Genomic DNA, 16,885 nt, shown 5'->3' with positions numbered 1-16,885 from the left:
AATTGTACTTCATGGACAAGACATGGGTTAACCATGGACATACGGTCAAAAAAGTATGGCCGGATGGTAATATAACAATTGCACGATAAGCCTTTATTGAAGGTTTGTCAGTTGGGTTAAAACAGCCATCTGGAAAAGGTAGTCGTCTGATATAGGAAGCGACAGTGGATTTTTACCAAATGGTGAATTAATATTTAAATCTAAGAAAACAGGCGACTATCACGAAGAGATGAATGCGGAGGTGTTTGAAAAATGGTTTGAAGGCATCATTCAACTTGTGGAACCTGGGTCTGTCATCGTCATGGACAATGCCCCATACCATAGTCGACATTTAGAACCATATATAATTATGAATGGTTAGACTTACATAATTATACATTAATATTACTTACACCCTCAAATTGTAGCATCCCTGATGATGGAAACAATTTATTAAATTTCCGAAAGCTTGGACAAACTTTAAAGAGTACTCTTTCATTTGCTGCTTAGCCCCATTATTTGTTGGTTCCATTCCTAACTAGTCAGCAACGATTACCTTCTCCTCTCTCTCTCTCTCTCTCTCTCTCTATATATATATATATATATATATATATATATATATATATATATATATATATGTATATTGTGTTTTTTATTAATATTGTTAATTTATTTGGTACCTACTATAATTACCACAATTATTACTCCGTTTTCATAAGGTCCACCTAATGACTACAACGTTTAGGTAAATTACGATATTGCAAAGTTTTAATGAAATAAATAAAAATCGTGTATGAATATTTTGACTAATTGTACTAAGAATTTTTCTTTCATTCTTAACCTTCTCAAAAATTAATAAGCACGCCCCCGATTTGCTGTCAACTGAGCTTACTTCTACTCTCAATCGTTATTGGTTTTAGTATACATGTCTATACAATTCGCACCAATACATTACGAAACAAATTAACCTTTAAACAACTCAAACATCGAAAATTCCTGAAATAGTAAGGATACCCTTCTATTCACATTCACTTTGTGTGCTTTTTGATAGCAGTGTTCTCATATAGACGAACTCATATCGTACTCATAATATGAATGACTTCCATGATCAACAGGTGTGTTGTATTCAATAAATATATGATAATTGTCTGAATTACTAGTTTATAGGTGCAAACGTTTCATTCCCAAATAACAATTAAACACTAGTACTTATAGTAAACAATTCATAAATATATTGGAAATTCTAAAAAGTTTACAAAATGCATACTTCGAAACGAATAGCAGTTATATTGAAGAGAAATGCAAATGTAGCGATAGAAAAATTTCATCACTATCGAAATGAAAAGATGAGTTATACCATCTACGCATATTACCTTATTTTTAACATCCGTGTCCAGAACCGATTTATAGTATCACTAGCGATTCGACCCGGCTCCGCACGGGTGCAATGCTGATACTAAATGTAAATTCAATCACCGGAAATAAAAGGGCATGGAGAAACAGTGATGAAAAGGTAACTTCATTTTATGAGCGCGCCTTTTTATTCGCGCCAGGCGCCCCAGTTGAAATATTCAAAAATCCTTTCTTATTGATGCACATCTACAACATAAAACGAACTTACATACAAAATTTCAGCATCACCGGTACAGAGAAACAGTGATGAAAATGTTATTTTCATATGTAAACGCGCCCCTTTTATCCACAATGGGGGGCGCTCTATAATCGGAATACTTGAAAATTTTTTCTTTGTGCGCTTCTAAGACTAAGAATCACCTAAATACCAAATTTTAGCTCCCTAGGACTTATCAGTACGAAGAAACAGAGATGAATGAGTGAGTGTTAAGTGAGTGACTTTCGCATTTATAAGTATAGATATGCTTTCATTTTTGCAGTGAAAAACGTAGAGGCATAAAAAGCGACTCTTTGTCAAGCGGTTGATGTCAAAGTTGGCTTAAACCACTATAAGTATCTCATTTATCTTTTACGAGCGTTTATTTCTGTTGATCTCAAAGATGGCTTTCTCGTTTCAAGCTCCAAACTGAAGGATCTACTTATCAAATATTTTAATTTATTTAACCAAAAAAATTATGACAATATCTACAGAATGTAATACTCGTAAGATGGTTCATACGTTCTAACAACATTCGTTGTGCAACTTAACCTAGAACACATCAAACAGAGGGTATATCAAAACTTTTACGAATGTAACATTGAGTAACTAATCATTTATTCTTATTACTATCCTTTCAGCATAGTATCAATGTATTTTCTACATTAACGCCCCTATGGTATTCGTAGAATTTAATTTCTCCAACTTTTTCAACATTTTGAACATACGATTATCCTGAAACAAATTTATATTAAAAATTTTTTTGATATACTCATTCAAAATAATCTAAGCTTTCGTTAAAATTTGAGAAACAAAATTTCGAATATGGTTGAAAAAAAAATCCTATGATAAAACATTATGTTTACAGACATCAAAATCAAAAGATAAATGGAGAAAATATTTATATACATTATATCTCCTGCGATTTTTTTAATAAAATTGCTTTGTGAATTTATTTTGTGACGAACAATTCAAGTTGATGAAAGAAAGGTTTAAGAAAAATAAAGAAGAATAAGAGCTGTGTCAAAGATTGCTAAAGGGAACCTAAAAATAATGGAAAGTTTTTGTAAAAGTATTTTTACCTGATGAGTTTGTTATATTGAGTGGATTATTTTATTTTCAAATGGATTTTCTCATTTTTCTTCGAAATTCAAATTCAGGATCACACTTATACACTGGGTCTAAGATATGGAGGGGCAGTATAGGAAAATTGAAATCCTTAAGATACAAAGTTGGTTGAATAAAAAAAAACGTGTAAAAATATCCGAAATCATCTAGAATAAAAGTACCTAATTGTCGTTGAAACTGATGTCCTAAAAACTGTAAGTGTCAATTTTCTAATAGGAAAACAAATATTTCCACTCCAAAGTCTGAGACCAGGTTCAGATTAGAAGCGATTTCGAATGTGTGATTACCGTTACCTATTCATTTATTACGTAGTTTATTCTGTTATAAAAGTTATGTTGAAATTGGGAAAAGATGATTTTCGTCTAATTCAGTACCTTTGGGAAGAATTATTTCAAATGGATTTTTTTTGTTTCAGAAAGAATCATCTGAGAATGATCTATCTAGACTTGTTCTCAAAATGTTTTCCTGTCTATATTTCTAGAAGCATGTCGTCTTTTCTTCGAAAGTTTCTCATTCTTTATGTATTAATGAGGAAGTTGAAAGCCAAAAAAGGTTTTTCCTAATCATAGAAAACATTTTACTGACCACCATGTGTGATAGAGAGAGGGCCCTCTCCAAATAATTCTTCACGATTTCTGTATGTGCTTCGTAAACCGCTTCCCTATCACTGTAATTATTTAAGATTTTCATCCAGCACCGGATAAATTCCACAAATTCCCGCCAAGAACACTCCTTCACTTCTAAACTGCAGTTTACTTCAACGAATAAGTTCGTGCAAGACATGAAAGCTATCCAACGATTTCTCTTGAGAATTTCCGTCATACAAACCAAACATTTAACTGTCAAATCTTGCTTTTTGTACAGATCGAGAAGCTTAAGAAAAACAGCCTGCACCTTCAGAGGAGAAAGCTGAATGAAGATATCCGTTGAAATGACAAGATGGAGAAGGTCGAGACCCTTTTCAATTTTTGAAGGAGTACCATGGAAACATGGTGTGAGGTCGGTTACCAGTTTCTCTTCTATGAATGTGTGATTACGTTTCTGGAAATGAAAAAGAAAATATAAAAGGTTTTATAATAAGTGAATTAGCTGACACTTCATGAAAACCAATGAATAACGTATTCAACAACAGCTTACAAAACCACAACACGTGTTTGACTAGAGAGTAGCATTTTCAGGAATTTTCAATAGGTACTTAACTAAATTCTAAGAGAAGTCAAGCTGTAGAATATCAAGAAAGTGTATCAAGTTTTTTATTTGAGAGTACCCCAAGGATCAATATTGGGTCCTATACTCTTCTCTATTTATACATTGAATTTCCCAGATATTTTCCTTTTATGTTTACAGCATTACTACGCTGACGATACTCAGTTATAGGTACATGTCTTTTTTCTTGGATGAAGTGAACCAATCGGTTACTGTTATTAAGTATGACTTACATAATCTTTATATATTTTCAATTAATTATTGTCTACAAGTGAATGCATCTAAGATTAATGCAATCATTTTTGGAAATAAAGTTGATTCACATGTTTTAAAACAAGAATACTCCGCAAAGATTTTAATTAATGTCCATACTATACAATTTAGCGAAAGAGTAGAAAACTTGGAGGTGTTGTTTGATGAAAACTTGGGATTTTCTCACCATTGTTCGCACCAATTGTTTACAAAAAGCTTATATTTCAATCTCTTCATGTGAAGGATAGATCGGTTGTAATCATTATATTTGAGCCATTAATATTAACTAAAATGTCTGTTATATACTTCTTACAAATTCATTTGATATTAATAGAATACAAAAATTGCAAAATGAATGCCATCGACATATTTTTGGTATTCGCAAATTTGAGCATATCAGACACAAATTCGAAATAACTAAATGGTTACAAATGAGAAATCGTCGAGAAATGCATTCTACCTTGTTTTATGTTAAACTACTAAAGGAAAACTTTCCACCATATCTGTATCATAAAATGAAATACAGAACTGATATACATTTCCTTAACTTAAGACATAGAAATACTATATCTTGCCACTATACTGAGGTTTTCAAACAATCGTTTTCTTATTGTATCGTTAACCGTCTCAAACACTAAATTACTCATCACTACATGAACTCAAACCAGTTCTTTTTGACTATTATTTTTCTCAATAATAAGTTATTTGGATTGAAATATCTTCTCTTGGCCAACTAATCGCTAAACTATCCCTCTTTCTGTAGTGATCTGATTTATTTATTGATTTATTATTGTATTTGCTGTGTCTGACTTCTTTCTTGGGGTTAGATCATAATCATCATCATAATCTTTATTTCATACACAAATGTAAACAATAGAAATTACTTACATCCTTCAAGAAATATATCGAACTAGTCAGCTACATAAAAAAGTAATACAAAAGACAAATGTAAAGTTTTGTCATACATTAAAATGTATAGAATATATAATAGTATATTATGCAACGATCATGTAATGATGGTTATTAAGACACGAGCATTAACCCGGGATACGAAACGAGCCGAAGGCGAGTTTTGTATGGTATATGAGAGTGTATTAATAACCATTACATGAGAGTTGCATACGCTATTTTTTCTAAACCTGATAAATAATGAAAAACTATAAATATTATATTTGTATTGAACACATTTACAGTAATTAACTCATATTTTTTTTTAAAAAACACAAATTTAATGGTATTATCATGGATATATGAAAACTATAAAGATTCTAATTATATTTATATTGAATATAACAACTGTAATTAATCTGATCTTTTAAAAATATTGGAGTCCTTCTATATCGCTATTTTCATACATTTTGATAATATGAAAACTGATTTTGACAAATAAAGCAATTAATTACTTAGGTTAGAATCTAGGACAAACAAAGGAACAGGATTGTTGATTGAAAAAATTATGGGTTTCTATTGGTTGATAATCTGTATCGTTATGAAAAATCTGTATCATAATGGATATCATTATGAAACGGATTATGGTCATATAAGTGTATTGTTAGAGTACGGGTGTAGAAAAAGTAAACAAAATGTATACCACAGCCATTATATTAATATGTAATCATCTTAGAATTTAAGGAATTCATCCACCGTGTAGAACATATTGCTGTAAAAAAACGAATGCAATTCAGATTTAAACCTCATTTTACTAGTATTCGTATCAATAAAAGTTTTTATTTTATTGAAACATTTCAATGCCAATATAATTTGGTGAGTTTTTGCCCGTCGATAATCTTGAAAATAATTCATGAATGTTATCTTTTTGACGTGTATTATGTCCATGAATGTCACTATTCGTGACAAACTATATTCATTTTCTTTCACATACATTATCAATTGGAATATGTAAATGCATGGAAATGTCAGGACTTGAATCTGATGGAATAGAGGTTTCTCGTGGATGAGCTCTGAAAATTGCTCTCAATACTTTTTTCTATGAAATGAATGCCTTACCAATGTGTGCTGAAGAGCCCCAGAACAACAAGCCATACTGCAACACTGATTGCGCCAATCCAAAATAAATTAACCTTAAATAAGTGAATTACCTTAAGACTTCGATAGGAACACTTTCTCTGAGATTTTTTATTATATATGAGATGGTGCTTAGCTTTGAACATACTGTCATTTTTACGTCTAGAGTTAGACCAAGAAATTTCATACTTTTCTTGCTGTGAACTGAACTCCCATTCAGACGTAAGTATAAATCATATCAGTCGTGACATTCTTCGGTAAGAAACGCATGTAATGTCTTTTGGCTGCATTTGATGCAAGGCAGATGAAAGAGCAGATGTATGTCAACTGTTGAAATTATATTTCATATTGTATTGTATTACATACAAACTGAATCTCGCCTTAACCGTATAAACAAAATGTGATTTATTTTTGGTAATAAAGACATTTATTATTATTATTATTATTATATATATTTAATTTGAAGTAAGTGTTGCTGGAAATTTAAATGTAAAGTAAAGCCTAATTGTTGAATTCAGTCAACCACATACTTTACTTATTTGAGCAGCTGTTTATTACTGGCAACGCCACAAAGCAAATATTCTCAGTGTCATTTATCGATCACAGGCATTAAAAATAACTTTTTTTATATGTTCCTTTGCAGAAATGCCCGACCATAAGTGCTAATATGCTAGAAATTTAATAATCCTATAGATAATACATATTTACTTAATAATAAGTTCAAAAATCTATCAACTCTAAATCTTGTTGTTGTAGATGGGTATATATATGGTCTTTCATTAAGCGTGTTAGAAATCACACGTAAAAAGGTAAGACCACCTCGTTAGTCCCGACTTTTGAGAGTTATCGTTCGTAGGGGGACAACAGCTGGTTAAACTGACAGAAACGCTTCCTATCTTCAAATTTAAATTAAACAAAGTGTGTGAGAGATATCATCAAATTTTTGTATTTGTTTGAAAGATCTATTGATGCCATTATGTGTGGAATATAACATCTTTCAAATGTCCGCCACGGCTTCTCTGGGTGGAGCACATCTGAAACGTCTTAATTTCCATAACTTAGGCGCATAAATCAGGCTGATTTTGACCGATGGCATGGGTTATGTTGGCTTTGAGGAGCGCTTTGGTTGGTGGCTTATTCGCATACATCTGCAATTTAAGAAAAATATAACGAGGTCAAATAGCACGATCTCGGTTGCCAGTTCACCCTCCACGTGAGATGACCATGTCCTCAAATCGCTCGTGCAGAATTTCCAATGTGGCGTCGTTCTGATGAAGGCGCATGTCGTTGGTGTCCAGATCATTCAATTCATGCCAAAAGAAGTTGATAAGCATCGACCAGTAGTGCTCACCGTTGACAGTGATGGGCTGGCCAACGTCGTTCTCAAAGAAATATGAGTCGATGACGCCGCCAGCCCAAAATCCACACCAAACCGTGACTTTTTCGGGATGCACCGGACGCTCCTAGATTTCATGTGGATCCCAAGTTCGACAATTTTGTTTGTTCACGTACCAATTCATTCAGAAATGGGCCTCATCGTTGTAGATGATTTTTCGATGAAAATTTGGGTCAGTTGCCAACTACTCCAGAGCCCATTCAACAAACACACGTCGTTGTCTATTTATTCATTTTATTTTATTTTATGTCTATTACCTTCAGTTGCTGGGTCAGTTGAATTTTGTACGGATGCAGGCCAAGTTAGAAGCGAAATCAACTGCCTTGGATTCTCCAGCATACTCCCACAGACAGTGGCGATGTTTTCGGCAAATTTTGCGTTTCGTCGACGTACGGGTGTTGGTCGATCTTTTTCTGAACCAGTGGACTCAATTTTATCCACCACATTCCGAATAGTCCTCTCGGTAGGACGATTATGGCACGCACAGAACACCCATTTTGAATGGTCGTTGAATGCTATATCCGTCTATTGTGATTTGGCAAAACAGACTGAATAAATTGTAAATGACAACATATTAAGTTCGGAAGATCCTGTTAGAAGACCCTACATTATCTGAATTTGTGATGTCTGTAGTGCTCGTTTTTTTAGCACGGTAACCCATCTGATTGACGCAAAATATTTGGATATACCTATAGTATTGTTGACCCGCTGGTAGCCATAAATCAATTGTGACGTTGCCTAGACCGCGCCAAGCCGACGTTTCGCGGTTGTTCGATGTTCGCACCGGCTCGATAGAATTCCAACAATATTCTACCGGCTTTGATGGATTTCTGAGGAATTCTTCACTGGTTACGAAATAGTTTGTTTACCGGATATAAACGCTATCCACGAGCATGTCAATATAGTCAAGTTTCGCGTTCCGTGCGGTGCAGAGCGATCTAATAAACCGATAGACATTTGAATAATAGTTGAAGTTTTAGTTAAAGTGTTTTGTTGTGAAATAAAGTTAAGTTTGATTATCATACAGTATAGTCAATTATTGATAAACCCCGTGTAAAACGTAACAATACGTAGGACCATAAAGGCGAAGATTTCAATTTTTTGGATAATTCTGCAAAGTATGATTGTAAAATATTTTCTGAAAAGTTTCCGATCTTCTTGTTATTGCGGAAATTCATAAATTTTCTATAACATATTCCATACAATGTTTTGAATCTTTTGCCAAATCTTCAATAATTTCCATTATTTTAAAAGATATACAAATTTTGTTAGAAGCTCCAAACACAGATCAATCGTTAGAAGCTCTAAGCACAGAATAATCTAGTCTCTAAATATTTTACTTACAAGATCAATGAATAAAATCGATTTTCATTTAAACAATACAGAAAATGTTCATAGCGACCCAGACTTTCCTTAGCAACGGAACGGGTAATGTGATTTAAGCAGCGCTATGGAGTTAAACACGTCAACGTTATAACTTTCACTGTGCACACAATTATTATCCATATCCATATAATATTATTGATTAGACAATACGTCTAATCAATAATAATATAATATAATATTATGTGTTAAGAATCACACGTTAAAAGGTAAGACCTCATTAATCCTTAGCTTGCACAAGTTTCTACTTCTGAGGGTTGTCGTTCGAAGGGGTGAGACAGCTGGTTAACGGAAAAACAGATTTTGAACAGAAAATCAAAAATTATAACATACGATTAGAAGTATACATGAGTGATATCAGTTATATACAAAATAATAATTTCCTTTCGATTCTTTAAACAAACTGTAGAAACAATACGAGAAAATTATGTTTCACACGACAGAGAAACAGATCGCCTCGGCAATTTCATATTGTTATTTGCCGTGGCCGAGACTTTTAGAGGATTTGCTATCCTGCTTTCAATTTCGTTCAAAACTGAAAGTTTCTGAAATGTTTGTTCTTTTGAGTTACCATGTTTTATTTTCATAACATATGTCAACCTGAACTTCCACGATTTCGTAGGTCCCCACAAGAAAGTAGGCACCAGTATTTGAATAATTTTCTCCATTTATGTATACCCACCCACTGGTCCTGAGAGATTCGAATATAAATTGTTGTTTCCACTAGCGTAATGCATCAATTTTTGATGCATGTGAATATATGAGTAAAGTGAACGTATGCAGCCTAATAAGTAAGTATATATGATTCAACCTATTCTAGGAGGTAGGTATTAAAAATTAATGTCACCCGACATGAAAAAGCTATGCACACTAACCTGTATCAACACCAATATTTTCAACAGCCCCAAAATTTCTAAGCCTGTCTCGTCCTTCGCTTTTTTCAATTTCAGCAAGAGAAATCTGATGTTTCTGATATCTTTACAAAAAACCCGAAGGATATTGTGATCAGTTTTTAAGGATACCAGCAGATTTTTGCTGTAAGTACAAGCTTTAGCGAAAACAGTCTCGTCATCGATACTGGGCAACAACAAAGACATGAATTCGCAGATTTTCATAGCGGAGTCTTTTTCTTCTGGAATACCTGGATTGGAGAGTATTAGGCGACGCAATATCTTGCTATCGGTGTAAGAGACACATATCATCATAGCGATGGTAACTGAAAGAGCAGGATCCTGGAGTAAGTTAATCAACTGTATGGCCCTAAAAATCATAGAAACATTATTTTCCAATCTGAGTGAGAAGTGATGATGGTAATAAGATTTCTTAAGGTGTCCGTTTAATGCGAGACACTATCAATTGGAACAAAACTCTATTATATTATCATGAAAGCAATGAAAGGTAGTTCTAGAGAAAGTAATTCCTCACTTACTTTCCTCTAAATTTTCGACTTTTTAGTCTTTTTCACCGACAATTCAACTTCTAACTGTAAGATGTCAGTTTCGTTTAATCCCATTTATAAAGTTACCTAGGTGGATCGAGAAATTAATGTGAATTATAGCGCTCAACTCTACTTTTGCTTCTTGATCGTTCTAGCTGCCGCGTCGCTTCGAGAATAATTATTCTATCAGCTTCCTAAGACTTCCATTGGCATATATAGGCATTACCAATAGGCATATTGAGTTAGTCTAGTTGAAAGTGGGTTACGAAGTGAGCTAATAAGGCGATAGAAATCAGGAAACTAGTCTAAATTTCGGTTAAAGTTTTTGTATTGTATTGGTAGTGAAATAAAGTTGAGTTTAACTGTACAGTGTTGTCAATTATTGCCGAACCCATAGGGAAAACGCAACAATAATAATTTTGAAAACAGTTAACAAACATAGCTGTACTGAAGTATTTATGGAATCTGTGCCACTTTAAATTTGATTATTTTGAAGACTATTCACGCCAACCAAGTTGGCGTCTTTATGTCTAAAAAAATACACTTTCAGACACACATCAATGATTTTGCACAAATAAACATACCAGTTGATAAAAGTATGGTTAAAAAAGAACTACCAATTGCTCATAGTATGTTCAAATGAAGCTCGTTTCACAGAATATGTAGTAGACAATATACTACACAAAATAAATATTATTCTGCGTCTGCTTCCTTATCATTGCGAACTCAATCCCATTGAACTTGCTTGGGCTCAAGTGAAGGGTTTCGTTGCAAGAAAAAACACGGCATTCAAAATGAAATACGTCAAAATGTCCTCAAAGTTGTCCTCAAAACTGTCGATTTTGAAAAATGACGAAAATGTATTGAACATTTATATTATAGAAGGAAAGGACAACATGTGGAAATTATACCTGTTAGTTGAGGAAATAAATTTTTTTATACCTAAGATCTTCCTAAATAGGCTTAGCTAAGTATCATCATGTAAATATTTTGAATTTAAATTTCATAACGATATTAATTTTACATAGTTGATAAAAGCTGTTAATTAAAACTTTACAAAATTCACAATTCCACCACTAACACAAGCGGACGGTTTGTTTGCAACAACAGCCATGGAAGAAGCAAATCTACTAGCTGAACAATTTGCGTCCTACTCCACAGTCAATTTTCTGGCAAAGGCACCACCTACTATTCCTACACTAGAATCCACAATGCCAAAAATTACTTTTCGACAACTTCTTGTTAGGCGAATTTGAAACAGCTCAATATCAACAAGGGCCTGATGAAGAGCCCGTCATCGTACTCAAAAAGTGCGCAAGGGAACTCACACCAGTATCTTGCAGACTTTTCAAATTGTCCTACAAGAAAGAGGTTTTTCCTTCTGGTTGGAAGATTGCTCGCGTTCAGCCTATTACCAAAAAGGGCAAGAAAAGTCTTCCAAATAACTATGGACCAGTCGCTTTGCTATCAGTGATATTAAATATCATGGAAAAAGCCATAAACCACCATATGCCTAAATATTTGGAAGGTTTTAAAATCTTGAGCGATCATCAAAATGGCTTTCGGAAACAAATGTCAATAGTCCACCTTCTATCGTACGCTAATATTTGGAATAACGCAGTCGAGAAACATGGAGAGTCACGAGCTGTTGGCATGAGGATTTGCTGGCCAAACTTCGATACTATGGCTTTTTGTATCACTTTTATTTATGGCTCTTCAGCTTCCTGAAAGAACGTTCCTTCCCTGCAAGTGGCCGTCAATGGATATCTCTCGAATACTTTCACCATCAACACTGGTGTTCCCCAGAGATCCATATTGTCTCCAACCCTCTTTTTATTGTATATCAACGACTCATTCCGAAAAACAAAGAATCCAATATATTGTTTTACTGAAAACAGCACACTTGTCACGTCATTCCATTTGGATTCCATGACATCGGCTGCGGATGCATATCTTCATCGGCATCACGAGGTTGCATATCTCAATTCAGATCTACAAGTGATTTCGAATTGGAGTCAAACTAACCAGGTTCAATTCAATGTTACAAAAACCCAGACATACTTTTTTTCCAAAAAGATAAATGTTTTCGAACAGGATATAACAATGTCAGGACAGACAATTCCCCTTTCTGCTTCGATACGTTTGTTGGGGGTTAAAATGGACACCAATATGTCCTGGCATAGTCATGTCGCTGGAATTGCGAAAGCTGCTTCTCAAAACCTTGGAACACTGTTCCAAATCAGAAACTGTACACATCTCAGCAACTTTTGATGCTTCATAAAGCTCAGATCAGACCATTTTTAGAGTATTGTTCTCATGTATGGGGCTCTGCTCCCAAACATGCCCTGATGTTCTGGATTCCATCCAGAAAAGAGCCACCCGCCTGATTGGAGACGTGACTATCACCTGCAACCTTGACAGTCTGGAACATCGAATAAAGGTTGGGGATTTGTCTCTCTTCTAAAGATACTTTCAAGGGGAGTGTTCAAGTGGCACATTTGATTCCACCAAAAGCGGTATATATCAGAAATACGCGACGGACTGTGAGTGTTGTGAGTTTTGAGGTTCAACTCAGTACACATTGAATTTCACTGTTAAAGATCTCTTTCATTTGGAGAACTGCGTTTATGAACTTCCTTAGAACATTATTCCAAAAATAGTTGAATCTCCAGCGATTCAAATCCAAAGTGAATCACTACTTTCGCACAGGCACCGCTCTTAGAGCGTCTTGAGGATTTTCCTATAGTGCTGTGTTTTGTACTTAAAAAAAAACACAGTTACTAGTTATAACAAATAGTTTTGATTGGTTACCCGAACGCACGCAACTGCAGGTGTAATAACACCCCAAAGCCCATAAAATAATTCGATTGTGACCCATTTGCGATACAAAAATGGAGGAAACCGGTAAAGTATTATAATCCTGTCTATACCAGCTGTGGAGAATAACGAAATCACAAAATTTTGTTCAGACGTTACGTTAGCGTTTTACATTTATGATGAGCATATATCACTTTTTATTATTAAGAAGCAGAGTATAATCAGGTAGAATTCAGTGAGTATCAAGTGTTCAGTGAAAATCTCACAATGAAGAATTTTTTGAATGCATTATTCACATAAGACCATCAATACAGTGGCCCCCTTGTGGATTCGTTTGACAATCTCGAATATACGGCCACCTTAAAATCTACCAAAATATCCTGCAGAAGTTGAACGGTAATTCACCTATCGCTCACGTTTTCCTCTGTATGCTGGTCCTCAACTATTCTTAATAACACCGAACTTGCCTTACACGCCAAGACACACCTCTTCATCAGTTCGATATCTTCTCCTTGTCGCAACCAATGACATAAAATGCGCTTTTTCAGAGCATTTTTCCCATACTGCAAAATCCAGCACAGTTGGGCTACGTGGCAGGAAAATATGTTTTCCAGTTCCGAAAATCGTCCTGACAATATTATTAAGAGGCTGTTTCCAAGTAGAACGACGTTTTTATCAGGACACTCCACGGCAACTATAGGATAAATGACGCAGATAGTTTTGAGCATGAATGAATCTAGCTGAAAGCGGTCGGTTGAGTAGATTAGGTTAGCGATGGACTGAAGGACTTCGGAAGGATGCCAGACTAACCTAGAAATTGAAAATTGATTACTGAAATTTGTTACGTGGATGAATGTTATTGTGCTTTCAACTCAGATTGGATAAACTACACATTGGATAAACTACACTTATGAACCAGCTATGCTACCCGTGCGAAGCCGAGGTAGATATTTATGTTGATAATTTGATTCTTTCCACTTGACACTACCACCTATGCCTGGCATGGGTATAGCATCATCATATTTCAAACAATTCATAACGTTTCGACTGCACTGCATCTTCAGTGGCGTGGTCGAAGTACTCTTCTTAACGTGTCAGTCATACAAAAAAGCATCAATGAAATATACTAGTGAACTACATTATACTTGAATCACACCGTATGCAAATCCTTTTGGAGTTTATCGCTTTCAGGCGGATAAATGCGGTGGTGGGAACTTCGATTCATGTATAAATTCAAGTCTATTCTCAAACAATAAGAGATACAGAGTAGGTTGAATTGAATTGGCAAATTTGACTATTTGCAGGTAGTATTGAATGATACCAAAACATCAACTCTTGCTTTTTGATGTGAAACATCTATAGCCGTACGTAAAACCGATTCCTGCCATGGTGACGCATGCCGTGGCGACGGGTCGCCATACGCGAGCCACTGTGTGATTCTCTTCCCACTAGTTCAGCGTTCCTCTGTTTCCTCCGCCACACTGTTGTGTTCCCTACAGTATACATAACTTGTGATTTACTGAATACTTTTCATTTTTTTATAATTAAAAATGAAATGATTGACAGTGATAATTTTGAAAGTGAAAGTGAGCAGCTTCCTGCAAAAAAAAGCAAAAACACACTACGGCACACTATCCAAGTCATCAGTAAGTTAATTATTTTTTATATTTTATTGAAGTGTGTATTTATCTGTGTATTATGCCCGCGTATATTTGGTCTGTTTCAAAAGTCAGTAAATGAAAAATCTACTCTCTTGGTGAATTAAAATTCACACAATTTTCATAGCGTACAATATTCAATTATCACCGGATAGGTGAAAGTACTCGAACGACCCATAAATAGTCATCTCTCGGAGGAATCAGTCCAGTCTTTACCCGAACACGATTATGGATATTAACAATCGAAACATCGTGAACTAACTTGGCTTGAAATCTCTTAACTTTTTATTTTTGTCTTTATTTTCATTTTGTATTTCTTTATTTTTTGTTCAATTGTTTCATTTTTACTTGTATTTTATTTCACTATTATTTCATTTCAGATTTTTTTGCTTAATGTAATTGTTATTTACAGCTATTTATTTTTAATCCTTTTTTTTTTAGTTGTTTCAGGGGTTTCAAATCAATTTATATTATACTATGGAAGTCCGAATTAGTGAAATTCATCAATGTATAAAGTACATCGCCGACCTTCAGAAATACATTTTTATATTTCTCCTAACAGCTAAAAAATCAGACAAATTACCTTAAAATGTACTATTCTACTCCTATTCCATACAAAAGTGTCTGTTATGTCATTGCTCTTACGGAACTCTCGATTATTTTTCTTTTGTTTTTTCAAATATTGCAGGATATTTTCTTAGAAGTCGTATTAACATTTCATTGAGATCGTAATGAGCTAAATATAAACTTACCCAGAGGTCTTGCAGAGAAATTCACAAACATGCAAAAATATTCTTACTTTCACCTTTGGCCACCCTGTAATATCTTTTGGCAACTCATTCAATGCATGTAGATTAGCCTTCCATTTCTGATCATTATATTTGGTCAGTACTATGGAAAAGAGCTTGATGGACTCTTTTCGAAGGACTTCATTTTTACACATAATAAGAATTTTATCTGAGTACTCCATCAGAGCATCCAAGCACTTATCTGATTCTTCCATAATAGAATTTTGCATCTTCTTTCCGAATTTATAGTTTATGTAGAAATAATTTATTGCTGTCACCAACTCTTTCAAAGTGATTATCTCAAGCTCCTGTAAAAATAAATTTCAAATGACAAATTGTTTCAACAAATTGGTCGGTCGGTAGCCGGGCGGTTCGACGTGGGTGCTTTGTTCACTCATTCAACCGGCCAATGTGTGAGTTGATGATTCAAGCCGCAGATTGAACTCTCGATTTCCACTTGCTATCGTCCAACCCGTGTTATGAATCACACGTTAAAAGGTAAGACCTCGTTAACAAGTTTCGACTTCTGAGGGTTATCGTTCGTAGCTGGTTACCGGAAAAAAACAATAGTATTGATAATACGAAGTGAATCCTACTGCTCAATTTGATTTTCATTCGATTATTTAACGATATATCGAGAAAAATTATCAAAAAGATGTATTAACAAACTAACGACTCGCTCCGGCTCCGCAAGGATGCAATGCTGATACTAAATATACTACAGAATGTCTTTAAAGTATTGTTATTTTCCTCGCTAGAGATCTCCGATAAACGCATGCGATAGCAACTAATCTTAAAGTACGCTACCGCTATATCCCTTCATTTTAAATCTGTAATATCTTGGACATTATTTAATTGAATTAAATGCTGTAAAGAACCATATTGGTCTATATTAAATGCACAATGTATTTAAGGCGCTTAATTGGATAAGGATTAATTCTGTATTGCTTAAAATCACTTCGTGAATAAGCCATCATTTCTCAGTGAAGGATAAAAATGGTTATTGTGGGTTATTCCTAAGAGATAAACATATACCATCGCGGACTTGTAGACCTTTTAAAGATGTACAATTCTGCAGTAAATCTAATGATCTATCTTGTAGGGTTCAGTTGGTGTTTGCAAAGTAAACGCAAAAAATTGCCCCGTGGCAACGCTAGTTTAAAACGCCTAGTCAACTTGTATGTTACAACATTAGTTGTCAGTATT

General features: G+C 34.4%; 1 protein-coding gene and 1 long non-coding RNA gene across 3 annotated transcripts in view; one reads left to right on the top strand and one right to left on the bottom strand.

Annotated features, from left to right (window-relative positions):
• The first annotated feature begins 964 nt into the window (after positions 1-964).
• LOC141485906 (uncharacterized) lies at positions 965-6,638 on the top strand. Its single transcript, XR_012467527.1, has 2 exons — positions 965-1,094; positions 3,581-6,638. It is a non-coding gene; the product is annotated as an uncharacterized lncRNA (long non-coding RNA).
• LOC111502321 (uncharacterized) overlaps positions 2,028-16,885 on the bottom strand; it is a 48,231-nt gene continuing 33,373 nt past the window's right edge. For both annotated transcript variants that reach the window (XM_074183559.1, XM_074183558.1), the window contains exons 5-9: positions 15,644-15,987; positions 13,639-14,043; positions 9,854-10,238; positions 3,302-3,757; positions 2,028-2,323 (exon numbers count right to left, since the gene is read on the bottom strand). In XM_074183559.1, coding sequence (XP_074039660.1) covers positions 2,249-2,323; positions 3,302-3,757; positions 9,854-10,238; positions 13,639-14,043; positions 15,644-15,987 — 1,665 coding nt within the window. In that variant the 3' untranslated portion in view covers positions 2,028-2,248. The remainder of the gene's footprint in view (positions 2,324-3,301; positions 3,758-9,853; positions 10,239-13,638; positions 14,044-15,643; positions 15,988-16,885) is intronic.

The sequence above is a fragment of the Leptinotarsa decemlineata genome, unplaced genomic scaffold, assembly GCF_025532065.1.
Source record: "Leptinotarsa decemlineata unplaced genomic scaffold, Ldec_3_MD MMD2_tig00026340_RagTag_RagTag, whole genome shotgun sequence".
Taxonomy (NCBI): Eukaryota; Metazoa; Arthropoda; class Insecta; order Coleoptera; family Chrysomelidae; genus Leptinotarsa; species Leptinotarsa decemlineata.
Note: the sequence above shows the minus strand (reverse complement) of the source record. Positions and strands in the feature narration are given on the sequence as shown.